The sequence below is a fragment of the Corvus hawaiiensis genome, chromosome 10, assembly GCF_020740725.1.
Source record: "Corvus hawaiiensis isolate bCorHaw1 chromosome 10, bCorHaw1.pri.cur, whole genome shotgun sequence".
In the NCBI taxonomy this organism is placed as follows: Eukaryota; Metazoa; Chordata; class Aves; order Passeriformes; family Corvidae; genus Corvus; species Corvus hawaiiensis.
The window spans coordinates 7006809-7034317 of NC_063222.1; the positions used below are offsets into that span (position 1 = coordinate 7006809).

The following is a 27509-nucleotide window of genomic DNA, read 5'->3' on the forward strand; positions in this document are numbered from 1 at the left end:
CTCATACCTGACCTCCTGGAGGCTTTAATCACCTGCTGCTGCAGCGGCTGGAAATTCTGGAGCAGACAGGAGCAATGGCCCTGCCAGCAGGGCTGGGATTGGAGACAGCTCCCCATGATTCAGTAATGCACTAGGAACACCACAGCCTCCAGCCACCCCACAACAAGTTGGCTGCACTCAAGCAGCCCCTCAGCAGCCCCTTGCCAAAAGCCAGGCTGCCACAGCCCCTCCGTGCCCCCAGGGCCCAGCAGCATCTGCAGGGGCATCTGTGCAGGCTGCAGGACTGCTTGGCCTCTCTCACCCCCCTCGAACCTCTCTGGTTCTGCTACACTCACTTGTGTCTTGAAAATCCACATCATTCCCGATGTTAGCGTTGCCCAGCCGGTTTGTCATGATCTTTAGCTGCATGATTTGCTGGCGAATGGTCATATCTGGTTTGGTGATGTCCACCTCCACCTCTGGGTTGTTAATCTGGTTAGCCAAACCATCCCCCATGACTTGGGGCAGGTAGCTGGGAAGGAAGGCAAAAGGTTTAGATGTTCCCCCCCAGCTCAGCTCCTCTCTCTACAGACACCAGTGAGAATCCAGCCTCTGTGAACCCCAGAGAGGCTGCAGTCAGTGCCACTGACTTGTGGAACAGCCTCTCTAGCTGGTGTTTGCTGAGAGGCAGCCAGCTCTCTGCATGGCCGAGCCACGCTGCCATGGCCATACCCCAGCAGAGGGGTCTTAGCTTGCAGGAGGTGCCTGGTGGCCTCGCAGCATCCCTGTCCCAGCATGGGGAGGGATTTCCTGCAGGAAAGGTGGAGGGGTTGCTCTCAGGCTGGTACCAATGGGCCCACAGTGACACTCCCCCATGGAAAAGTCTCTGTCCATATGGGAGGCTGAGGAGCATTTTAATCCCTGCTTGGTTAGATCCCATGGAGACTGACACCCTGGGACCACTGAATGGCCCCAGCCCAGTTTGACCAGACAGGCTCCCAGGGAAGCTTTAGTTAGCTGGGAGCTGTCAACCAGAGCTGCACTGCTGCCTTCTGCAGTGCCCTGGTCCTCCTGCTCCTGCAGATCTGTGACACTGCTGGCAACAATGTGAAATATGGAAGAGCTGAAGGTTTTGACTTCAGGCTGGCAAAGCCAAGCCCAAGAGGTCTGGGGAGAGAAGAGAAGAAAGGTGCATGTCCAGCAGCTGCCAGTCTCCCCTCAGCCATCCTTTAACTTTGGCTGGGGTAGGAACTGTTTGTGCAGCTGTTTGACGTCACCCGGGTGCCCCCTTTCAGAGGGAACAGCATTCCAGAGCAGGTATGGATAAAGGGACGTGTATGCAATTCTCTGCAGCAGCTCTGGAGCTTGTGAGGTAAATCCAGCCCTGCTGCCTTCTGAGTGCATGTGGAATTGCAAAACTGTTTCCTTAGTAGAAAACTACACAGTTATTTCATGGTGAGTGCATTTCAGTGCTTAACCCTCAACACACAGCAAAATGACACCAGGCTTGACATTCCCAGGTACCAGCTTTTCCAGAAATGCAGCATTGCTATGGACAGGGACAGACTGCTCACTCTGAACAAGTGGGGCTGGCTGCAATGATGTGTAAGTGCCTTTTCAAACCCTTCCTCTCACCCCAGGCTGGTGCTGCCCTGGCACTGTGACGCACTCCATACCTGCCCTTGGTCATCCCATTCCAACACTTGTCATCCGACGCTGAGCTGGCCATTACTTTTTTGCTGCACAGGCTGCTGGGCAGGGTGATCCAGTATGTCTTGAGAGCTGTCAGATTCCCTTTCGCATCTAAAACCTGTAAGCAAATGGGATGCTCAGGGCCATGAGAGCTCTGGGGTGCCCTAGGGCTGAGGGAAGTACAAAGATTCTGCCTGTTTTTTGTTTTACCATCATAAAATCTATTTTTATGCAAACAAGGATGTATCATCAACCTTCCCCTAAAGACCATCAACCCAAGTGCCCAAGGCTAAAGGTTACATGCCAAGGACTGTTCCAGTACCACAAGATAATCAGGAGAAGACCATCAGACTAGGAGCCTCTTCAGATAAGTCTGGCACCAAATCCCTGGGAAATTGGTTATCAGCAATGTATACCCAACCCTGTGCAGAGGCAAGAAGACCAGGTCTGCTTGGGTCACACCAGCACTTGATGATCTGATCTTCTTCAGACGTGCAGCTCAGCAGCCCCCAGAGGGTGTGACCCGACCTGCAGGACCCAGGGCCGTGCTGGCCAGGCTCCCAGGGCACCCCTGCCCTGGACACCAGCTCCAGACACAAACCCACCAGCATCTCCAGTGCTTGCGCAGAGGATTTGGCTTCCAATGTCACCTTCCCCCGTCTCTTCTTGTCCTCGCTACTGGAGCCTTTTGTGCTGATTTTGGGATTTCCACAGCCTTGGAATACCTGAAAAACAAACCAAACTTTCTATCCCACGTTTTGATGCTATTCCTTTAATTATTTAACACTCCACAGTTATGGGTTATATTTCCTTCTTAAGTATATTTATCCTTCCTACTGCCAAGATCTCAGAGATTCTGGCTTAGTTTCTAGTGCCAGATGTGTTTTCACCACATTGTAACTGGTTTTGGTTACCACTATCAAGCAAAATATTCAGCAGTTAACACATTTTTGGATGAGTCACCAATATTGATATTAAATTATTTATAGTAATTTTATCTGTTCTTCTTATGATTGGAAAATAAAATCCTGGGAAGAACAAGATGGGAGTTGCTCACACTCATTACATCAGTGGTGTGTGCTTCAAGACTACAGAGCATGGGAGCCTCACTAATGGACAACAGACTGATGTGGGACTATCCTTGTGACTCCTGCCAGGGCAGTGCAAGGACAGCAGATGTGCCACAATCTGTCAGGTTGGACGTTTCAGGGGCATATGAGGCAGCAGAATTGATTTGTCTGTTACCTTCAGGTACTTCCTATGATCCTAACTACCTGCCCAGGTGGGCTTTGCAGCCAGAGGGCAGCAGAAGCACTTGGAAGATACAAATCCTCAGACCTGGCCTCTAGGATGAGGTGAGGGGTGTCCTGGAAACACCTGCTTCTCCCAGTCTATGCATCACCAGTCCAGGCAGCAATACCTCTGCTGCAGATCACCAGGGCTGGGCAGCTGAGCCTCACTGGTGGCAGGAATGCTCAGAGGGCCAGGCTGCACAAAGCATCAGAGGTCAGGAGGGACTTTGCACTGTCAGTTTGAGTCAGAAAATGCCAGCCTTTCCAAAGGAAGCCATCTGATTTGAAAAGAGGGCTCCAAGCTTGTTGTGGCTGCCAGGTGCTGTCAGAAGCTATTGATAAACGTGACTTTGCCTGGTGTCCCCTTAAAGCAGAGGAGTCAGGACCACAGACAGGAGCTCTGCTGACACAGCCCGTGCTGCTCGCTGAATGCGCTGGCTCGTGGATTCTGACAGTGAACTCCTAACCTAGCCAAGAGTCTCTTGTTGGTGTGTCTGAGGGACATTCAGCCCCCAGAGGCCCCTCCTGGGGTGCCCTATCCTGCTGACCAGATGGATCTGATGACTCCAGCAGTTCAGCACCAAGCCAATTTGTTCATCAGTCTCGTTCACTCTGTGCAAAAAACCCACCCTGAAAACTGCTTGTAGAGCATTTTCAACTTGGTTCTACAAAACAAAACCTTGGTTTCACTGCTGTATTTTACTGGCCTATTGCTGCTGTTGGCAGATGGCCTCTTCCAGGAGATAGAAGTCTGGGGAGGTGTCCAGGACAGTGGCTCCCATAGCAGCTCCAGCACAGTGTGGTACCAAGGCAAACCTCTTGCCAGCCCAAACGCTTGCAGTGACAAACGCAAATTACTGCTGGAGGAAACACAACTTCAGCAGACTGAGGGGGTCGACAGCCTCCTGAATAATGAGAGCAAGTAGGTGTTTGCAGCCTCTGATAGCTCCTGCTACCTGAAATCCATGAGAGCCACAGGGAGAAAGGGGAGTGTGAGGAAGCAGGGAGAGTGCTCTGTGCTGCCCTGAACACAAGGCTCAGTACCACAAGTGCTTTTTTCCAGTTTTACCCCAGAACCCAGGACAAACTGTGACTGAGGGTGGCACTGGGGCCAAGGGCCACTCCTGGCTCCTCTCAAAAAAGGGGTTCAGTGTTGAGGAATACATTCTGTGCAGGTGGCTCGGGGTGCAGCTGCAGATTCAGAGCTGCAGATTCAGCTCTGGCTCGCCCGAGCCAGGAGTTGTGCACTGCCCACCCTTTGCATAACAAAGGGCACAGGGACCTGGGGCACCAGCCAGGTGACCAGACACTGAGAGATGGGGCATACCCGGATGAGACTTTTGCATGCTTGGACTGTGAGGGGATAAAAGCCTAGGGGTTCCTTTGTTGTCCTCAGAGGCACCAGTTCGAGTTTCTTCTGTGTAACTGTGCTGTGAATAAATTGCTTTATGGAACGAGAGATCTGAGACTGCCATGGGAAACCTGGGATGGAACCAGCGAGGAGACCTGGCCTGGCTGTGTGAGTGGGATGTGCAGGAGTCAAGTGGGGACCTCTCAGGTTGTGACGTGCCACACTTAGGGACTGCAGTCGCAGCAGCAATGGTCTCTGGTGGTGGGAGTGTGGCTGGCCAGACTGGGAGGTTACCCTCATGTTTAAAGCCTTCAGCTGCAGCCCAACCTGCTGTCCTCGGCTCTGAGAGCGGAGATGGCCAGGACTGGCCTGGGACAGTCCTGAATTCAGCTGAGAACAACATCCTTCATCTGATGGCTTTGCCATGCTCAAAAACAGAGCTCAGAGCTTTCGCATCTCCTGCCCTCTGCTATCTGTGCCACCAGCAAAGAGTGCTCCATTCACCTGGTCACCAGGTCATACTGAGGAGCTTATCAAACATGTTTAGTTGCTCCAATCAAACACCAGTTAAGACTATTTAGCCCTTTTCATTTCACCAGATTTACTGTATTCCCCTTGGAAACACCTCTCTTTGCAGATGATGCTGTGTTTTCCCACACCGTGGATTTGCTTTTATGTGGAAAGCCTCAGTCTCACCTAACAAGGAAAGAAAGAACATGGCCTTTCATGTCAGAAAAGAAACCTAACCCAGTACTGGGATGCATGCTGCTGTTAGTGCTTTGATGTGTGCCAGTGAATTCCTGTTTGCCAAGCAATACCTCTGGCCCTTCCCTTATCCAAAACCCAGTTAGGACCTGTCCCGCTTCTTTCATCTGCATCTCTGCTCTGACTGGGATAGCTGCAGGACCCGGGGAGTGTCTGGGCAAAAGGCAGGAGCCCTGGAGGGCTGCTTTTGTTCCCAAAGCTTCTCTTACCTGCAGCTACAGAGGTGATTGTGGTAAAGTGGATAAATATACTAAAAATAGAAGACCAACAGAAGAGACCTTCATGATACATACTTCTTGGAAGACAGGTGAGCCTCAGGAGAGCCTGGTCTGTACTCCCCAGATGGACTGCCAGATTGCAGCTCCGTCCCACGGTACAACCTGATAGCCCAGTGTTTCCACTGCTCAACATCCCCTCGAGGCAGGTTAAAGCAGCTGCCTCCTGTCACTGGGGACTGTGCACTTTGTGTAAATGCCTCAGCTCAGCCACAACATCTCAAAACTCTTCAGCACAGAGGCCCTTGACAGCAAATGGCACATGGCCTCCCCCTGTCACTGTGTATGCAGTCCCAGCTCCTGTGCCTGTACCCAAAGGAGGCTGGCTGGATGTGGCAGGGAGCAGTATTTGGAAACACCTGCAAAGGTTTGTGCCTGTGTCAGATGGGTGGTAGGAAACCAAGGTAATTTATCATTAAAAGAGTGGGCATTTGCTCTCTTTCATTCGTCATCTCCTGCCGTTCAGCTGAATAGTGAGCACAAAAGAGCATTTGGTCCTGGCAGTTGCACATGATGTGTCCTCAGCCAGGCCCAGGCACACGCTCCTACCTTGCTCGTGATTGAATCTTTGTTTTCTTGCAAGTTAGAAATGGCTTCAGCGATCCTCATGTGAATGGTCCCTATGACAGTGTCCACGTTGTAGGGTCCGTCGATCCGATCAGCCACCCCGATCAGGGAATCTGGTGGAAGAAGGCAGGGACAGCTCTCATCATCACTCTGGGCAAACCAAGGTAAGGATCATGCTCATGCTGGCTGGGAGAAGCTGGTGAGCCCTTGGCAGGTCTCCTTGTTGGGAGACACCTCTCCATTTTCATTACTGCCCAGGTGCACACTTGTTTTCCTCACTTTATGTAAGTAAAGCCACTCTCTGTGGCAGAGGAACCTCCTGCAAATGGTAAATGCACTTTGGCTAGAGTGTTCACCCAAAGTAACCAGCATTTCCCTGGGTGATACAGAAGGGAAAGCCAGAAAACTGGTGCAGAATTATTAAGAAACACAGAGCAATACTTGGCTCTCACCCTCCTAACTCAGTGCATGTCTTCAGCAAAGCACTGCAGCCAGCAGAAAGTGGGAGAATTGGGGTCAATAAGGTGCCAGAGGTAGTGGATGTGGGAAATAGCTTCTGTGGCAGTGAAGGAGTGAGAAAAGGAGTAATTCTTCTCACCTTCACCTCTGGAAGGACAACAGCCAGGGAAATATCAGGCTATACAGGTACAGAAGCAGACCAGTATGCCCACAACTAACTGGTAAACAGGGAGTGACTGAGGGCTGCCTCTTGCTCTCAGCTCCTCCTGGAAAGCTCTGATGTCCAAGCACTCCTGCCTGGCCTGGAAGTTCCAGCTTGGATTGCTGCTTTGGGACTGTGCTTGGCTTACTAAGAATTGCCAATCTCTGCCTACCTCCAGAGACAATTCTCAACACTCCAGTTGGGTCTGAAGGAAGGACAGCCTATATGCTCTCAATATAAGGGGGTATAGCTTGCAGTTTAATTTTGCTGCCACTCAGAGGTTGTGGTGTCATCTTTGAGACTGCATATTTCAGACAAATAGTGCCTTGCAGAGGCACTAATCTTGAGATACAGATGTTTAAATCAAAGGTTGCACCCCCAAATAGTGATAAATTATATTTGAACCACTTACTATAAAAATCTTCCTTGATTTCACCTGCCCTAATTTGTCAAACTGAAAGAATAACTCTGTATTTCATGTAACAAAATTGTCTCTGGCTACAGAGAAGGGCCTGGAGAAGGGTGAAGGAAGGACACCACCAGTAAACCAGCCTTTGACTCCATTTGCTCCCATCCTTGATCAATTTGTGACCTCTGACACTGCAATGTACAACTGCAATTTGAAAGAAGCTCCAATTTCCTCCTAGCTGTCACCCCTTGGCAGTGTCTCTTGGGAAGAGGAAGCCAGAATAAATGCAAAATGCACATGGAATTGCTTCCCTGTCAATCCAGGAAAGCTGTACAGTGATGTTTCAGGAGACAGGCCATCATCCTACCAGGACAGAGTGACAGGAACACCTGGCTGGCTCTGGTCAGAAAGGCCAAAGGGCCACTGAACCCCTAGGGAAGGGACAGTTCCTCCCCCTCCTTTGCAGCAGCCTCCCACTTGCTCCCACAGGGAGCATTTCCAGTTAGCTGTGGCACAGCTGGCCTGGGCACCTCTCCAGGCAGCGCTTCCGCATCCCTTCTGCAGCGTCCCTCGAGAGGCAGGTGACACTCCTCGCACTCCAGCGGGGGTTTTGTTGTTAATGCCAACCCTGAGCCAGCCTGTGGGGCTGCAGCTGGGAGATGAGCTGGCAGCTCGGGTGGCCAGGCAGCGGGTGCCAAGGCAAGGGAAAAAAAGGCCAAGCCCAAGGTCATCTCCTCTGGTGCCTGCCCTCCGTGAGTCCAGACAAACACCAAGGCTCCCTCAGGTCTCAGATCACTCCAGCTGTGCATGTGCTTGTGAGAGAGAGAGAGGAGCTTGCTGAGTGATGCTGTGTGGGCACAAGGACTGAGAGCTTTAACATTGCAAACAACCTCCCCTGAGCCTCCCACCATCCTCTTTACTTGCCAAACACAGCCTCAGACAGTTCAAAGGTGAGAGGCAGCTGTGCTGCAGCAGAGAAAGGCCATCTTACCCATCAGGTACTTCCACTCGGTGCTGAGGTCTGCCTGGTTGGCCAGGCAGCCCTTCACGACGTTCAGGCAGTAGTTGTTGCATGGCCTCACGCTGGACATGCCCCGGCAGTGCGGGCAGTACATCAGCTTCATGATGGCACGAGTGCACTCGTGGCTGAGGGACACCTGGGGAGACAGGTCAGTCAGGCACAGACTGCTCAGGGGGACATGTGGGTGAGCTTCCCCCTTCCCTGGGCTGAAGGAGCTTGCTGTGATCTGAGAGGCAGCACAGCCCCCTGCATACATGGACCAGGAAAAGCCACTTCCCCTCTCACTGCCTCTCCTTCCCCCCACTCTTCCTCAGGTGTCACTCCTGTTGGAGGGACAGGACCTCTGGGGCAGCTGCCAGTTCCTCAGGCTGTGTTTGAACCCAGGCTTCTGTGAAAAACCTCTATGTGAGCACCATCCCCCTTCCAGCCAGGTCTGGCGGCCACAAGGACAGCTTGGGCTGTCCCCAGCTATAACCTGGACCCTGACATGGTGCACGTGTGCCCCTGGAGCCTCTGCCATCAGTGCCACCACCGTGCCCCTTCTGCAAGGCTCTGCTGCCACTGTCCTGCAGACACAGGCGTCCCACACAAACTGCACCTCCAGCTTCCTGGGGGGACGCACAGTGGGGCCCTGGACACAGAACCTTCCCAGCTGGTATCTTTGGAAAGGAGAATAGTCTTGGGGGAAGACTTGCACAATTCCAAAATTATGGGCAATTGAGAGCACTTGACACTGGGAAGTGATTGCTCTCTGTGAGCACTTCAGGAACCGCAGGCAGCCAGTGACCTGGGCCAAGCCACGCCGTGCCAGCAGCTCACAGGCCCTGCACATGCAGCTGGTGCTTTGCAGAGCTGACTCTGGAGGTGGCTTTGCCACCTTTAATTAGACCACCCTGGTCCTGCGAGCACAGAGCCAGCGCAGGTGCAGAGCCCAGAGAGCAGGGCCACAGCCTCAGCAGCACGTCAGTGTCCCCCCAGCTGCCGTGGGCAAGGGCTGACAGTGCACTGAGGGGTGAATAACAGCCTGGCAGACCCTGCAGGGATGCTGGCAAAGGTCCATGTTCCCCTGTTTTGTTGCTAAAATGTCTTCTCTTTTGTGGTCTTTTTCCATCTTTGCTCAGATCCATTTGTAACTCCCTTGTAAATCTTTTTAAATCATCTACCAAAGAAAAAATGAATGTCTCTATGAAGTGCCCCTTGGTTCCAGGTACTTGACACTCTCAAGGACCCCAGAGGGGAGAAAAGTGATGGAAGAGACAAATCTTGAAAGGAAAAATCCCTGGGCCTCCAGAAAGATTCAGTTCTGAGGTACCCTTGGGAGAGTGTGAACATGCTGAGCCCAGTGTCAGAGGTTGTGAGAGAAAATCCCTAAGCTTCCCCCCTCCGGAAACTGTCTGTGTGGTACCACCCCACTTCCAGTAAACCTTAGAAACCAGATGCTGGATGGTGCTGAGGCTTCATTGGGTAGGAATACACTAAAATAACCTTGTGAGAACCTTCTTCAGGATGAGGACAAAATTTTTTAAGTTTTGGAGAAAGAACCCAAACAGAGCCTGCTTCCCTGGCCCAGCAGCCCAAAGAAGCCATGAGACGACTGCAGATAAACCTGTGTCCCATCGGGGCCAGAGGGGCTGAGCCCAGCAGGAACCCCACACACACATCAGAGCTTCCCTCAGCTTCCTGGGGCAGCTTTGGGTCCCTGCCCTGGGACAACTCCTGCAGGCAGAGCCCGGCTGCCATGTGGCTCTGCCGCCAGGAGATGGAGGCTCCATCCTGCTGCACCGCACGGCTGCCGCACGCCTCATCGCACGGGAAACCCTGAAGCCACCACTGTCTCCTGCCTCAGCAATGCAACAAAGCAGAGGGACAGGCAAACAAAAGAGTGCTTCGTTTTTCATCTCAGGGCTTAAATAAGCTTGGCTGAATAGTGACTGAAAAGACACCAGGTAAGAGCACGGTGCATGCTAACACAGGCTGTAGCTCCAGAGAACTCACACAAAAAGCAGGGATGCAGATGGGAAAGGAGCTGTGACCTCCCCTTCCCCAGGCAGAGCAATCACAAACGTGGATTATATGGTGACACTCATGACCCAGTCCTGCAGCCTGCACAGGCCATCAGCTCCTGAACACAACTTGGTCCCTGTGCTTTACTGACACAGCCCATCACTGCTCAGCCCGGCGTATCCAGCTGTGGCCATGGAGCACTGTCAGCTCCCACTGCACGGACTGGGACCTGCGGCACAGGTGAATCCTGAAACGTGGGACTTTCCACAGCACTGAGGGGAACCAGGGAGCAGGCGGATTATTTGCCTTTACCCACACACATCCCTGGTTGCACTGCAGACTTCTGGAGCAGAGGGAGCTGAAATGCTCTGGAAAAAGGAACACAGCATTGCCTGCAGGAAGCACCCCTGAGGTGGTGTGGGCCAGCCCCCCCCAGGCAGAGAGGACGGCCACCAGAAGCAAGGACACAAAGCTATTGATAGCCTGCCAGAGTCCACAGGAGTCACTGAAAGAAGCAAGAGTCAGATTTTGGCTCAGAAAACCATCTCCAAGATGCTTAAAGTACAGTGTAAACCCAGCCCTGCACCGCAGCTCCGCGGAGACCACAGCGATCCCGTATTTCAGTGAAGCCTGTGACAGGGCATTCACAAGTCCTGCTGCTTGCAAAACTCATTCTGGCCTTGGGATTTACTTTGTGTGTGTCAGAAAGGACCCTCACACCCGGAGCTCAGCACTCCCTCACCCACAGGAGAGTGACCGTGCAGGGCCACCCGTGCCCGGCCACCACGCAGAGCTGCAGAAGGGTAGCGCCTGCTCCTCGGTGCCCACCTGCTCTGTGTGCCCTTTGGCACAGCTGGCGAGTGTGGGCAGCTGCCAGGGGCCCCGCGCTGCAGAGAGCTGCCTTCCGTCCTCCTCCCCTGGCCACTGCCACCAGCCACACTGCCCATCACCAGCCACACTGCCCATCACCAGCCCCACTGCCCATCACCAGCCACACTGGCCGTCACCAGCCACACTGGCCGTCACCAGCCACACTCACCGTCACCAGCCACACTGTCCATCGCCAGCCACACTGCCCATCACCAGCCCCACTGCCCGTCACCAGCCACACTGTCCATCACCAGCCACACTCACCGTCACCAGCCACACTGGCCATCACCAGCCACACTGGCCGTCACCAGCCACACTGTCCATCACCAGCCACACTGGCCGTCACCAGCCACACTGACCGTCACCAGCCCCACTGCCCATCACCAGCCACACTCACCGTCACCAGCCACACTCACCGTCACCAGCCACACTGGCCATCACCAGCCACACTCACCGTCACCAGCCACACTGCCCATCACCAGCCACACTGCCCATCACCAGCCACACTGGCCGTCACCAGCCACACTCACCGTCACCAGCCACACTGCCCGTCACCAGCCACACTGCCCATCACCAGCCACACTCATCGTCACCAGCCACACTGACCGTCACCAGCCACACTCACCGTCACCAGCCACACTGACCGTCACCAGCCACACTCACCGTCACCAGCCACACTGCCCGTCACCAGCCACACTCACCGTCACCAGCCACACTGCCCATCACCAGCCACACTGCCCATCACCAGCCACACTGTCCATCACCAGCCACACTGCCCGTCACCAGCCACACTCACCGTCACCAGCCACACTGCCCATCACCAGCCACACTGCCCATCACCAGCCACACTGGCCGTCACCAGCCACACTGACCGTCACCAGCCACACTGTCCGTCACCAGCCACACTGTCCATCACCAGCCACACTGACCGTCACCAGCCACACTGGCCGTCACCAGCCACACTGACCGTCACCAGCCACACTGTCCGTCACCAGCCACACTGTCCATCACCAGCCACACTGGCCGTCACCAGCCACACTGGCCGTCACCAGCCACACTGACCGTCACCAGCCACACTGTCCGTCACCAGCCACACTGTCCATCACCAGCCACACTCATCGTCACCAGCCACACTCACCGTCACCAGCCACACTCACCGTCACCAGCCACACTGACCGTCACCAGCCACACTCACCGTCACCAGCCACACTGCCCGTCACCAGCCACACTCACCGTCACCAGCCACACTGCCCATCACCAGCCACACTGCCCATCACCAGCCACACTGTCCATCACCAGCCACACTGCCCGTCACCAGCCACACTCACCGTCACCAGCCACACTGCCCATCACCAGCCACACTGCCCATCACCAGCCACACTGGCCGTCACCAGCCACACTGTCCATCACCAGCCACACTGCCCGTCACCAGCCACACTGCCCGTCACCAGCCACACTGTCCATCACCAGCCACACTGACCGTCACCAGCCACACTGCCCGTCACCAGCCACACTGGCCATCGCCAGCCACACTGACCGTCACCAGCCCCACTGCCTGTCACCAGCCACACTGGCCGTCACCAGCCACACTGACCGTCACCAGCCACACTGTCCATCACCAGCCACACTGGCCGTCACCAGCCACACTGGCCATCACCAGCCCCACTGCCCACCACCAGCCACACCAACTGTCACCAGCCACACTGGCCATCACCAGCCACACTGCCCATCACCAGCCCCACTGCTTGTCACCAGCCACACTGGCCATCACCAGCCACACCACCCGTGTCCATGCCCATGCACTCCTTTGGGATGCTGCCATCTGCAGTGGGGCAGTGGGTGCAGGCAACAACAGCACCTGAGACTCAGTTTCAACTCCTGAGAGTATGGGGGAAAAAGAAGTACTTCTGCACCTCAGTAAGGAACACTTCTGGATGCCAGAGGGAGTTGTGTGTGCACTGGCAGTCTGTCACTCTCGCAAGGTGGCTTTGTCTCCTGGAGGACAGTGGAGTGTCCCACTGCCCCAGGAGTGGGGAGCCTGGCCCCTACTCCCTGCCCCACAGCCTCTACTCTGAAGACAACCAGCTGACCATCCATCACCACCATTGCTCTGTTGAATCTGGCAGGTGTCAAGCATTCAACCTAATCTCTTGGCAGAAAAGATAAATATTAATTTTTGCAGGTGCATGACACCAGGCTCCACTCCCTTTCCCCAGAGAATGACTCCAACCTCTTCTGTTGGCAGCAGCAGTCCTCTGGCACAAGCAGGCTGCAGAGGTGAACTGAGAAAAGAAGGATAAGAGAGCAGGAAGAGGAATCACACCGAATATTTTCTCTGTGTTTTGCTCGGCCAGAGCTCAGTTTCTCACTGCTCCACCCAGCCCTTGCACTACTGCTCCACACAGGGCAGAAGAGAGTGAGGGTCTGGGGCAACCAGAACCCCTCCCAGTCCTGATCCTGCAAGTTGGGGGACTTGCAACATATTAAGGAACAGTCTTTCAAACATCTCTGAGTCCTCACGGATTAGTTTGCTGAAGTTAGCTTCCAGGTTTTTTTCATCAATGCTGTATCCACACATGGGAATCCCAGCCCCAGTTAGGAGGGGCTGAGCTTCCCTCCTAGGATATGGATCCCACAACACAAGCAGGGGAAAGCTGCAGCTGTCCTGCCTGCTCACCTCTGGGGCACAGCCAGCTCCAGCAGTGGCACTAGGGAGAGGAGCTTCTCGGGTTGGAGCTGTGGGGACACGCATCCTCCCTCCCTGGCAGCTCCTTCCAGATGAACTCCCTTGGTGGGAGTGAGGCAGTTTCTCCAGTCTGGCAAAGGCAAGACTGACCTCCACCTGCACACTTCACCTCCTAGACATCTTCACCTCCTAGTGCTTCTGCTTTCATCCCTCAGCCTTCAAAAGAACCTGAAACATTGAGTTACCCCCTGCCCAACAGCCAGTGGGTGCCAGCTAAGACCTGCAGGGAGTCCCTCCAGCTTCCCAGCACAGACCTGCAACAACTGATGGGTCCATGAGCAACATCCATTCAGCACAGGTGGCCTGAGGGCAGGAGCATGAAAAGTCTTGCAGATGGAGAGAAACCTGACAAAACTGCTTCATCTTTAACTGATCTGGCACAGCATGAAGACAGTACATGACAATAATTGATTTCTCTAAGTACCATCAACCTGGCCCAGCCTGTGGCTGGTTCTTCTTTAAGGAGACTTTAGTGGCACCTACAGTCTTTTCTTAGCTCAGTGACCTAGAAACTGCATTAAGATGTCAAGAGAACATGCACGATACAGTGGAGACGCCCTTTCCCAAGAATCTGAAAAAAAGATTATTATTATTATTGAGAGATATGGCTTGGAGCCAGGGCACTCATTCAGTTGTCAGAAGTATAAATAAAAATGCAAAATAAAGCTAAGCTCAGCTTAAAAATACATTGATTGTACGTCATTGCTCAGCTAAAATCCACATACTCTATTCTGATCACAGTGACATCCACGGGTACAGTCCTTTGAAGTGTAAGCCCAGTGATGAAGTGATAAGGAAAAAATGTTATCTTCCAAGATACACCCAAAATAGGGGACAAATCTTATTGAGCAATAAATAATTTTAATTAAAACTACTTTACAGCTGGGGATACAGTACTAGCAATGAGGTAATGCAAGGGGAACAGGTGGCTGCCTCATAAAAAGCCCCGTTCCACCACAAGCACTGACATTTCAAGGAGGCTGTCAGCAGGTATTACCCTGTGACTGTGCTCGGAGCAGGAGCCCAGCTCTGGGCTTTTCCATGGCGACTTTCCAAAGCCTCACGTGCCCATGCTTTGTTGGTGGAGCCACGCAACCAGATGTGAATTGCTGGAGGCAAGTGCTTTGCCAAAGCCAAAGACCTCTGCAGACTCTCCTGCCTCCTGCACAGGTTCTTTGAGCTGGGATTTGCTGTGTGACTCCCTGGCACGGTGTTTGCTCAGCAACCAGTGCAGAACAGGCACGTGTAGAGATAATTTGACAGAAAATTGAGAACACATAATTCTCTATTCAGAGTGGCATTGGTTTCCTTAATTTTTCCTCCTCCTGAGCAATGTTTAAATTAATTACAGTAAAATTAATGGCTTTCACAAGCCATTTGCTGAGAGGATGGGCTGGGGGATTAGTGACTAACTAGGTTCCTTGCCACCCCCCAGCCAATTTAGAAAACATTCAGTGTGAAGGCTTCTAACAAAAAAAAAAAAAAGCTCCTGCCATGTACTTTATTAACATGCTTTCCAAGCAGAGAATCACAGAAACACAGGAGGCTTGTGGATAACAACGTAACAACAAGTCACCAACTCTCTCCCTTTGCACTTCAGGAGAGTGAAGTTACCCTTCACAGCACCTAACATAACTTTAGGACAATTATAAACTTTCTGAAGGACAAACACAGGCAGGAGAAACTACCTGTAGATGGGGAAAGCACTCAGCTCAAATGCATGAGACACCCCTGCACAAGCACTCGAAGGCCCAGAGACACCTGAGTGCTGACAGTTCTGGGGATGGCCAGGGCTTTAGAGCCCATAGGACACACAGCACCACTGGTCAAAATGGGCTAGATTTCTCCAGAACAGAGGAAAAAACCTTCTTATCCTTCCTCTGTGCCTATGGAGAACAAATCAAACTTCCAATGTGCATGTTCAACCCAAGTTACCCATCTTTGCACACCTACAGATGCTCAGAGGTAACAAGAGCACATCTTCTAGAGCCACGGAACACTTCTCCCTCAGCCCCACCATGGCCTGTTCTTTCTCCCACTGAAGCTCCTCCCCACGTTACATGCTGATTTTCCAAACAGCACCCACTGATCTGTAGACCTCTTTTTACAGTGTCAGGTTTGGTGCAAAAGAGGGGTGCAATTCCTCCTGACCCCAAACCTTGCTGAACCTGCAACAGTAGAAGAGTTTTTGCTATTCTGAACTGGGACCTCATTTGACAGGTCTCACAGAAGAACAGAGAGGGGCAAAGAGCAGAGGCATTTTCCATCATTACCCTAATGCCTAGTGCTTCGAAGATATTCAAAGCCTCCAAAAATACCCTGAGCTATATCAGGGCACAAAAGGACCATGGAAGTGATGATCTGACTCACATGCAGCTAAAAACTTCTATACTTTCCTCACTCCAAAAACCATTTCTTTATCCAAGTCAATTATTCCTGAAAAGGTGTCTGGAAGGACCAAAGTGTGGGATGCAGAGAGGAAGGCCTCAGGGAACTGCAGCTGAAGAGGCACTAGTGCTGGGTCCAGCTCTGTACATCACATCCAGGAGTTACAGGGTCAAGCAATGATCCTTCCCTCCCATCCCAGCTTCCTGAGAGTTGGAGATAAGTTGAGCTTTAGGAAGCCACAGGCATGTGGACAATCTTTCCAACAGTGGCAGCACCAAGCTCCTACCAGAGCAGCACAGGGTGTTTGGGCTGCGCTGTTGCTCTTGGGCACAGAGCCTGGCTCTGGACACCTTCCAGGCATGAGACTGACCCCATGGCTGGTGGCAGGGCTCTTCTGTGCCTAGCAGGAGATGGCCAGCTCCTCTGGCACCCAGAGCCTGCAGGCCAAGCTGCAGATGCTGCTTTTGAAGTGCTGGCTTCAAACAAAGCAAAGAAAAGAAAAAAAGAAAAGAATCATCCAGCCCCAAATCCTTTCTCCTTTTGAAGCCTGGTTTAAAAGCAAATGAGAACCTGCAGCCTAGTTGCAATGTGACTGGACTCCTTGGCCTTCAGGGGCCTTTAAGTACATCTGAAAGGCATTTAACACCAATAAAATACATTGAGCTCTTGCTGGTATTTTTCCTACCCCCCTTCTCCCCTTGCACATTCCCCCCAGGCTGCTGTGAGCCATCTGTGCCTTGCTTCCCAGGGGAAGCAGGGTTAGGTAGAGTGGAGAGATTCAGGGATGGAGAGAGAGGCCTGCCTGGGTGAAAACTACAGGCTGCTGAAGTGCTGTCACACCCCCACCCCCCGGACTGACAGAGGGACAAGGGCAGATCAGCTGATGGAGGGACGAGGCTCAGCTGGTCCTTAACACTGCTGGTAGAAGTGTTGTTCTGTGGGCTCTATTCCCTCTAAAAGTCCTGCCCAAGGCAGTATGAGGGTGGCCTGCAGGGAGCTCTCTGTGGCGTGGTGTTGGTGTTTCCCACACTGACCACGTCCCTGCTCTGTGGCTGCTCTCCCATTCCCTTCCTGGGTCTCATCTCTGAGGAGCAGTGCAGACCCAAGGTGGGCACTGGGACCTGTGGTTTTGGTCCAGTATGGGGTTGGTTGGGGTGAAACAAAGTGCCTCCAGATGCATCAGATATCTGTGACAATGTGCCTGCGCTGACTCAGGTTTATCTTCCCAGGTAGAAGGCCTTGCTGTCTGAATGGCCATTCTAAGCTCCAGAAGCACCAGTTAAACCCAGTGACATCAGGCCTCTTAGGTTTCCAAACCAAGGGATGCTCTGGAGCCAGCAGACAGCAGGCAGGTCTCAGAGGCAGGCATGGGTGCTGGGCAGCTGGAGGCAGAAGCACCCACAGCTGGAGACCTCCCCAGGGCTGGGGCTGAACCAGCCACACGGGCGGCTGCAGCGGAGCCATTCGTGGCACCCTCTCTTACCTCCTCGTGGGAATTTTAAAGGCAGGTGAGGGAAGTTCTGCCTGCTGTGAAAAGCTCTTTCTGGGGCAGTGTCTAAAGGAAAGCAGGTCAGCTCTTCAAGCCACAGATCAGGCTGTGTGTGCTGGGAAATGCAGACAGGTATTCAAAGCCACTCAAATTACCCCAAATCCTTTGGCTGGAATTGTACATTTGGGATAAAGTTGTCAGTGTGAAGAACAGCACCTACAAAAACGGGTCAAGCAGAGGAGCTGATCCTGCTGGGCCAGTGATGAGGAGTGCTCCTGAGCTTCCCACGGGATGCCCAACAGCCCAGGAATGGGCTTGGAAAGCCAGCCTTGCTCTCTTTTAGAACAAACCAGCACTCAGAGGACAGGTTTGTGTTTCTCAGGGGAGCTGGCCAGCTCTGTGATCAGGGCTATCTGCAATGTGGCCATTTCATGCTGGGAAACATTTCACTTTTACAGTCACCCCATGGAGAGACCCTCAAATATTATGATCAAAACCCAGAAGGGCTGTGATGTTCTTTGCACCTCCACATGTGTAACTGGAAATCCAGGCTACAGCAGCTCCATGCACTGGGCAGTCCGGTGACAGGAGTGGGAGCTGCAGGTGTGCCCAGCCCTCGGCTGGTGCAGGGGAGCTGCTGTGGGGAGCACATCCTGCTCCCTCCACCACATGGTCAGCAGCTGCCTTGTGCATGTTTATGCCAGCCCTGATGTAATTAGCACCTTGACGTGTGTTAAATGAACCAAGCTTTCCAATTTTTCAGAGTGAAACTCTAAAAGAAACAGCTGCAGGTCTGACAGAAATATGATTCTTTCAAAGTCTAATGAATTGTATAATCACTTCAGTCATTATTTTGCATCTTCCTTCCATAAATGCACAGCCACGAGTCCTTGGAGCACGGTGAGTTTTAAGCCTCGCCAAGCCCATCATTCAAGATCCATCAAGCACGTTCCCAAACCTGTCAGGGATGAGAGGCGAGCGGGGTGCAGTGTGCTGGGGGTGGCTGTGCTGGGGTCTGGTGGCACAGGTAGGACACAGACAGCCCCAACACAGTTCAGAGACCCTCCTGCTTTCACCTTACTGCATTCAGCGCTGCGCTGCAGGAGGGACACGGAGAATGGAGGCTGATGCCAAATCTGTGCCCTTCATGCTCCAGCACAGCAGCTGCTGTTAGGCCTGAGGCCAGACAGACTGGCTGGGTCCAGCCCTGCCAGGCCAGCAGCCAAATGGCCATTCTGCAGACTCAGGGGGGAAAAAAAATATGAAGGCTGGGGTAATTGAGCCAAACTGAGGCAGCAAAACAGAACACAGCACTGTCCCAGTCTCCCTCCAGCCAGTGGTGAGGGCACTTGGAGAGGGCAGTGACAATGGCTCCAGAGGCAGCACCCACAGCTAATTGGGAGGATCTATGTCATTGATTCCTGTCTAGTACCTAACTGCATTCAGATATTAAAATGAGAGAGATTCATGTAGATAGACAGATTGCTGTCATGTCCTCTCCCTCCAGAGGAAAACACTGCAAGCCAACACCTGCCTATTCCACACACTCCCTGCTCTGTTCATTTAACACAGGTATTTCCAGCTGGTACAATTTTCAATCCTTTGAAAGCTAGATTCAATTGACTTTTAACCACCAGGTAAATATGGGAGACATATATCTACTTTCCTGTATTATTTCTTTTCTATTCAGAACACCTATGGGTTTTTATCCCTGAAGGGTTGTGACTGAAACATAATAAGGGACAGAAATACTGGAAAGTAATATGTGAAATACATAAGGATGTGTTCAAGACTGCATGTTTCTCATCCAGCTTGATTTGAATCTATCCAAACAAATTCCAATGTTATTGCAAAATTCCCTCCCCAGCTTTACATGCAGCAGTGCTGGAAAGGAGCAGGGGTGTGTGTGAGGCTGCAGGAGCTGCTGTACCAAGGTGTTTAAAGCAGGAAGGCAGTTGATGGCAGGGTGATGATCCAGGGAGCACAGCCAGCTCAGGGAAAGGGATATTAAGCTCCTGGGTTTGCAGGGAGAATTGGGCTGACTGGAACGTAGATCTAAAATAGTTTCAGCCATGCAGTCTCACATACAAACTGCCAGGGACAGCTGGGCAAGAAAACATGAGGCACTTCAGCAGAGGCGACACTTCTCTTGGGAAGGAAGGGCAGGTCCCAGCCCCCTCCAAGGTTGCCCAGGCGTGGGCAGGTCTTGGCAGCTGTGCCAGAGGCTACAAGGGCAAAAGGCAGCCAGCACAGGAGCTGCTGCAAGACCAGTCCCTGAAGGTCAAGAGCCTATTTCAGCCTGGAGTCTCAGACAGTGTTCACAGGAAGGGGTGTCTGAAGCACTGCAGGTCCCCACCCTGGGCCTTCAGTCCTCCTTGTCCTCCTCCCGAGTACAGCCAGTCCTGCAAAGGATCCTTGTGGCATTTTGCACCCTGTGAATTGCTGCTGAAATCTGCAGCACCACAAACCTCGAGCACAGGCACTGACCAGCTCATTTTTCAAAAGCCTCACCAGTGGTTTGCAATGACAGAAAGGAAAACCAAGCAAAAGCAGCTGCTGCTCGTACGTGGCTGTGGTGAGTGGCATCCCTGCACCCTCCCACCCCCACCCCTGCTGGTGACACCAGCACCTTTGGGACCTGCTGCTTCCTGCTGCCACCTGGAAACTCTGCAGGACACAAACCCACACATCTCTGCCATGAGAAAACTGCACAGCTCCAAAGCCCGAGCTGGGACAACATCCAGTAACAAGGAAATAAACGTGGGGATATGAGGGTATTGACATTGCCATGGAACAACGCTCTCGTAACATCTATTTACAAACACTAACACTGTCTTTTCAGGATCAAGAGGAGGCCAATTTAGATAAATGCTTAGTACTATAACAGAAGTAAAATCCTTTAAACGAAATAACATGTTATTTATGGTTGTGTTTACTTGCTGCTGATGCTCTCAAAAAAGATCAGCCACTGAAAGGATGGAGATGTCCCACCAAGCACATGGGACCAGAGTTCACTGCTCTTGAGATGCTTTAGCACAGTGGTATCGTAAGTGGGAGAAAAAGATTATATCTTCATTTTGTTCAGTAAGATCAATTTTATGCTTACTTCACCAGAAAAGCAACTGGAAACTGAAAGACAGAAGTCAAACATGTCCTTTCAAGCTGTGGAAAAAAGTGGGTATGAAAAATGGCTACAACCTTAAAGGACATGAGGACCATACTGTCTTTGTTATGTTATTGACTTGTTGGAAATGTAGAGCATGTTTAGATAAACATTATTTTCCATATGTCTTCAGCACATTCACTTAACCATTAAAAGCATTTCTAAAAATTTTATTTTTAGGACTTTTTAATTGGAATTCAGTTCCCAAACAAATGCAGCTTGACCCAGCATGTGTTTAAAAATTACTCATATGGTAAATAGGAAAGCTGCCATGTACCTTATCCTAACAGAAAAGTTTAAAAAAATAAGGCTGAAATATATTGTGAAACACACTATTGGCTAAATAAAAATGTACTGATAGCTGACTTTAACTTGCATTGGTAAAATGAAATACAGGATTTAGTGAAAAAGCTTATAAAGAAAATCATTACATTTTGTTTCAAACTCAAATGAGAATCAGCCTTAAGAACATCTACTGAGAAAAGGAAATGCAAACAACTATTAAAATCGATTATTTGAGTAAGTGTTTCTTGCTTACGTAGCTGGTATTGCTTCACATAAATCTCCACTACCCTGGGAAAACTTAAAATTTAGAAACAAGAACCAATGAAGACCCAGCAAAGGAAAGATTGTCATAATAACTCATTTTCTGACTGATGAGCAAAATTCATTTCAAATTATTTCCTCTCGCTGCCTTTGGAAATGGAACATTACGTCTTTGCTCTCTGTGCTCTGCCTGACAGTCACGGGCTGCCAGGGCTCCAAGGGGAATTGGAGGACTCTGGGCACTCTTTGGCATGCACAGGACAGCTCTCCTCGCCATCCACGGCACTGGGATGCAGGAGGCCAGCACAGACCTGTGCAGCCTCACTGCCCTTGCCGGGTGTCCTGCTGCAGACAGGACCAGCTCTGCCCATCCCCACAGCGCTCTGTGCAGCAGAGCTGGCCCGAGAGGCCTGGACTGTGTGAGCAGCACGTAACAAACCCAGCCAGGGTTACAGCCACTGCTGTTTACCATGCTGCATCTCCCTCAGGGTTTTCTGCTTGTGCTTATAAAGGGTTACCTCTCAGCCCTTACCATTTCTTCTTTCTCAGCTTTGCTCCCCCCAGCCCTGCAATATTCCAGTTCACCTCCACCACGTCTTTCCAAGGAGCGCGTCCTCGCTCTCACTGCTGAGCACAGCAACTGCTCACAGCAGTGAGGGAGGGTCTCTGGGCAGCAGTGAGGGAGGGTCTCTGGGCAGCAGTGAGGGAGGGTCTCTGGGCAGCAGTGAGGGAGCATCTCTGGGCAGCAGTGAGGGAGGGTCTCTGGGCAGCAGTGAGGGAGGGTCTCTGGGCAGCAGTGAGGGAGCATCTCTGGGCAGCAGTGAGGGAGCATCTCTGGGCAGCAGTGAGGGAGGGTCTCTGGGCAGCAGTGAGGGAGGGTCTCTGGGCAGCAGTGAGGGAGCATCTCTGGGCAGCAGTGAGGGAGGGTCTCTGGGCAGCAGTGAGGGAGGGTCTCTGGGCAGCAGTGAGGGAGCATCTCTGGGCAGCAGCTGGCAGGCAGTGACTCCACCAGCACAAGGCCCTCTCCTGTTCACATGATGCTCAGAGCTGGAGCAAATGCTGGTTTTGGGCAGCTGCCAATCTCACAACCAATGAACAGGATCCTAAACAGAACTGGGACATTTGTTCTCTCTCACTCTGGCACGCACCATGAGGCAACATCCCTGGGGAAGCCCCTTCCTCAAGTGCCCTGCACTAAGGATTTTGTGGCTGCTGCCATTTTGGTAGCTGCTACTTCATGCAGGCGATGAAAAACACACCTGGCATCATGCAACTTAAATGAAAACCTGCAGTTTGTGCTGAAAGCACAGCTACAGAAACACAGAACCTGCACATGAACACAGAGATGGTGCCCTGACCCCCCACCCAGGCGTGGCCCATCGTAACCCCTCGCTCTGTGCCACGGCAGGGTGCCAGCCTGCACGTCCATCCTCAGCCCTGCCAGAGAGCCACACCAACCACAGCCCGGGTCCCAGCCCAGATGGCAACGCTTCCACTGCTGTCTGTGTCAGGCCAGGTTGGTGGCAGCAACCACCAATGAGAAGTTTTAGAACTTGGTGTCAGAGCCTGCAGTCTGTCAGGGTGACTTTGCCTTGAAAGCTTGGATGGCAGTAAAGATGAAAAATGGTTTTGCCATTTTCTCCCTGTCTGCCCTCAAACTATTTATGCCCAGCAGGACACAGAGGTCTTGCTCCCACATGTGGCTCCTGTTCCTATCCCTACCAGCCACTGGCCAAGGGTACCTGAAGCTGTGGCTTCCTCTGAGATTGGGGCAGCTGAAGGCTGGGGAAGAAGCACCCCTTGGGCACAGTGCAGAGGCAGCAGGAATTAAAGAAATCTTATTAAATCCATGTCTGTAGCTCACTCAGGGAGGCTCTCTCCCATTTAAAGACAGCCAGGAACTCTGGTCTGTGCCAGATGTGGAGTGCCCAGTGACGCTGCCTCTGCACAAGGACCTGAAACAGCAAGAGGATACAGGGGATACACTGAACTGGAAGTGTCCGAGAAGCTGACACCAGGAGGGGTTTAGTAGAAATCTGTAGTTTTTCTGGGATTTGCAAACAAATAAAATCTATTCCTTCCTGAAGTCCAGAGCTAGCTAATTTATTTCTAAGTGTTCATTTCAACAGGCTTTCTCAGTCTTCCTGACCAAAATGCTTGCCAGTACTCCATATGAAACTCCAACTCAAAGAGATAAAGACTTCTGCTACCAGCTGACAGGAAAGTTGAATTCCAGTTTCTGACCTCCTTCTAATGTCATAAGTACAGAGCAACATGAAAAATGCCTAGAACCAAAGCACCAGCTGTGGGTCGAGTCCAGCACTTCATATCCATTTGACACAAGTGTAAATCCACAACTAATAAAGTCGGTAAAGAAGACAGGGAAAATAATCAAGTTTTGGTCCTCATAACAAAATCAGCTCTCAAGAAGGCTGTGCTGAGGTTTTCTGACTCAGTTCATATAGCTGGTGCTGCAACAGCAACACACTGGGTTAACTGCAATGCCAGAGAGGGCTCCTGTGAGAGAGGAACGGTTGGGACCCTCCTAGAAAACCCTCCATCCTGAAGGAATGGACTGGGGAAAGCTGAGGGAAAAGGAGGATCTGTGACTCGTCACATTCCCCACATCGTGTTTGATAAGTGATGCCCGAGAGAAGGAAATTTCAGAAAGGGGGGACCAGAAACAAAATCCAGTGAGTCAGAAGCCTACATGAAGGTGGGGGAAAAATAATGCCTCACGTTGGTATCTCAGGTCCTTCCCTTTGGCTGATACCATGCCTGCAGTTGCCTTGCCAGCCTGTTTTACCCACCAATCTCAGCTACAGGCAGGATCATGCCCATCGAGCTTGAAATCTCTGCCATTCAGAGGATTTATGAAAAGTATTTTGCTTTTGTCCCCCTGAAATTACATCATTCTCCTCTTTTATCTGTCTTAAGTGTCAGGAGAGTGTGATGTTAATGAGATGTACAAAGGCTTTTGGGTAGCTGAACAGTTTTATAGTCCCACACTGATAAATTTAAGCATTTGTCACTGTTACCACATTAATGTTTCTTCCTGAGATCAAAGTCTGGATTTGCTGCATTAAGTGGGACCGTCCTCTGCTTCGCATCACCACACGTTACCTTCCGAGGAAATGAATTGTGATTCTGGATTTTTACATTCACAGTTTAATCACACCCTGATTCTCACACCTGCTGATTCCCATCTCCACATGCAGTATGCAAGCCATTTTTTTATTATGGATTTTCTCCTTGCTACCTGTGTGAAAAACCTGACTATCTTGTTTCAGGACAATCACTTTCTTCTGCCTCTGAAAGGCTGCCTCCACAGTAAAGAATACAGACAATTTCCTCCCTTCTGGAACCCTGGATCCAGTCATGTTAATTTACATTTATATAGCACCTTTCATCCCTGAAGATCCCAATGCACTTTACAAATTCCCGCTCTCTGTACACAGAAGCTGTACAAATAGACAGGCTACACAAACAGACACAGGATCCCATCACCAGCCTCCGAAACACATCCCTCTGCCTGTATTCCCAGCACACTCGTGGCAACCCAGCTCTGCACGCCCTGCAGCACATCAAGGAGGGAAACATGGCAGTGTGATTTAGAGGCACATTGGGGAAGCACGAGGAATGTGGGCAAGCAATGGAATGGCTTTGCAGCCTGGCTGAGTGACATCTCCTTGGCACCCTGCTACACAGGTTAAAATGAGGCAAAAGCTGATTTGCAATGAGTTACATCTCACTGCCTCAGTGCTGCTGTCAGTGCCTGTAGAAGTCCAGGTTTGCTGCTCCCTCCCACTGATGGGTAACCCTCAAGCAATTTATTTTTTAAAACTGTATCTGTTTTCTTTGTAATGAAAACATAAGGGGAAATACCCACCCCCCCCCAAGAGCAGCGGTCGACTGGCTCCAGCCAACCTGAGGATGGAGGAGAAGGGAGAAGCCCAGCATACCTGAGACACCTTTTTGACCACGTCGCTGCCCACGAGGAAGCCCTGTGCGTAGGAGCGCGCTGCGATGAAGGCTCGGGTTGCCTTCACCTTCAGGTCCCTGGGCACCTCCCCGAAGGGTCTGTGCTGCTCGGCGTGTTTCACCATGCAGTCCAGGTACTCATCTGTGATGTGGTACTGGGGGTTCAGCAGCTTGAAGAGCCTCTCCAGCAGGCGTGTCCAGAACTCATTGAGGGCCTCTTCCAAGTTGATGTTGGAGCTCCGGTAGTAGCGGCGCAGCTCGCTGTACAAGTCCTTGAAGACCTTCACATTTTGAGTGTACAATTCTCCATACATGCTTGGAAAAGCATCATAAAGGGCCTTTTCTGACTTGTTCAACAAATCCTGGAAATAACCTGAAAGATAAGAAAAAGGAGAGGTGATGTATCTGTTGGACAAGCTGGAATTCAACAGGCTGTGTCATTTGGCAGCACAACTGAATACCCAGAGAAAAGAGAAGGGCCCTGACACAGCTTTTCCTCCAACCAACATTACCCACACTCTCAGACTTGAGCCTTAGCCATGAAGATAGAAGGAGGAACCCCCCCATGCTGGAGAACCCTGGTCTGGGCCTCTCCACCTCTTCTGGCAGCCTTACCTGGAAGCAAAGCTGGGTCTCTTTTCTGAATATGCAAGGTGTCACAGTGTTACTCATAAGTTTTCTTTACAACTGGCATTGCTTACACAAACCCTAAGCTGCCACACGTTATTTCCAAAGCTCCAGTGAGAGTAAAAATGACAGATTTGACTCTTCCCTTACCAACATCTTTAGCTATTTCCATCCTCTCAAATGCCAGCTACCTTCAGCCTGAGACTGCACAGTGGGGAACTCATAGCAGGATCGGCCTGATTCAATTAACAGATTTACATAAGCAACTTAAATCATCATTGAAGTCAGTGAGAGGAAAAATAATTTAAATAATAATTTTAATTTCAATTACATTTTTACTTTTTAGGGTCTTTTCGAAGCAAACCTGATTAAACTATTCTTTAAATCTAAATTACTATTATTTTTTTTGGTGATGCATGATAAGCTCTAGTTGGAGAGAAACTGTTATTCAATTAAAATCAAATAGCTTGTGTATTTAGGTACATAAATTAACTTTAGTGGTCTAGACATAGAAGAAAGGAAAGAAAAGCTTCTGAAAAATGCATATTGCATGTACAAAGCTTTATTAAAAAGTATTTTTTGAGGGAATGGCGCTGACTACAATTAAAGACCTCTAAAATTGTAGAACCAGTAAAACTCAGATCCATAAGTCTTGCTTATACTCACTGACTGAGAAGGGCCATAGAAGGAAGCTTTCCTACATTAAGGATCTGTCATTGGTTTCTCAGATTTGAATGAAGCTAAAACTTAACAAGTGAATTGATCAAGTGAAAAGAACTCTCTGCATCTGCACCACAGGCTGCTAATACTGAAAATTCCTGCGCTATTTTAACAAAGCAACACCGAGCATTAATAGCCTGGCCTTCTCCAGCCACTACCATGTGCTGCTTAATAGATTAAAATTTGATCTAAGAGATTTTTACTTTTAAAAGATTGTGAGCAAGCTAGGTCTTAGCAGAAGTCTGGTTTAGTCACTTACACAGAAAGTAAAGATCTGTTATCTGGAATGTTGAATAAAAACTGGTTTTCAAATGTACTTTGGGAAGACATTTATTCTTATTCAGCAAGACTGTGCTGGAAGTTTGTATCTCCAATCATTTTTACCGGGATCCCTCCATCTCTCAAATGACTGATCATGCATCTTCCCCACTAAAACTGGATTTCTCCCTACAGACACCAGGTGTCAGGGCATCAAAGCCACCTACGACCTTGCAGTGGGGGGTTCTCAATAGGGAAAAAAGACAAAACCAGATCCCATCAGAGTAGTAAGAAGAGATGCTGCAGCACATGCCAATGCTAACACATCTTATCAAAGCCTCTCCTCTGGAATCTGAAGACAAAGGCTGACTCAACCCCTGCCCTCTTCCTGGGTCCCAACTCCCACTCCCCTGCCCCAGCCGCCAGAGAGGAGCTCTCTCCCAAGGTAGGACAGTCATAATTAAACCCTGGCAAATGTTCCTGGCACACACCCGGCGCCCACCCCGGGAGCCCTGCGCAGACCCCTCTGCTGCAGAGCGCTCAGGTACCCCTGGCAGCTGTGCTCCGTCCCCAGCACAGCAGCTGTGTGCACACAATTCTGGAATTTCGGCCACTCCACCAACACGTGAGAGGCTGCAAGAGGACGATTGCTCTTTGTGAGTTTCTCACCCAGCATTTCTCTCCTGCCCTAGTGTCACACCTAAG

General features: G+C 51.1%; 1 protein-coding gene across 1 annotated transcript in view; it reads right to left on the reverse strand.

Moving 5' to 3' along the window:
• The window catches only part of GPC1 (glypican 1), a 201894-nt gene that overhangs the window by 4965 nt on the left and 169420 nt on the right, over positions 1–27509 (reverse strand). Inside the window, exons 3-8 of the mRNA XM_048314300.1 lie at positions 25181–25572; positions 7983–8148; positions 5904–6034; positions 2277–2396; positions 1656–1789; positions 336–511 (exon numbers count right to left, since the gene is read on the reverse strand). Coding sequence (XP_048170257.1) covers positions 336–511; positions 1656–1789; positions 2277–2396; positions 5904–6034; positions 7983–8148; positions 25181–25572 — 1119 coding nt within the window. The remainder of the gene's footprint in view (positions 1–335; positions 512–1655; positions 1790–2276; positions 2397–5903; positions 6035–7982; positions 8149–25180; positions 25573–27509) is intronic.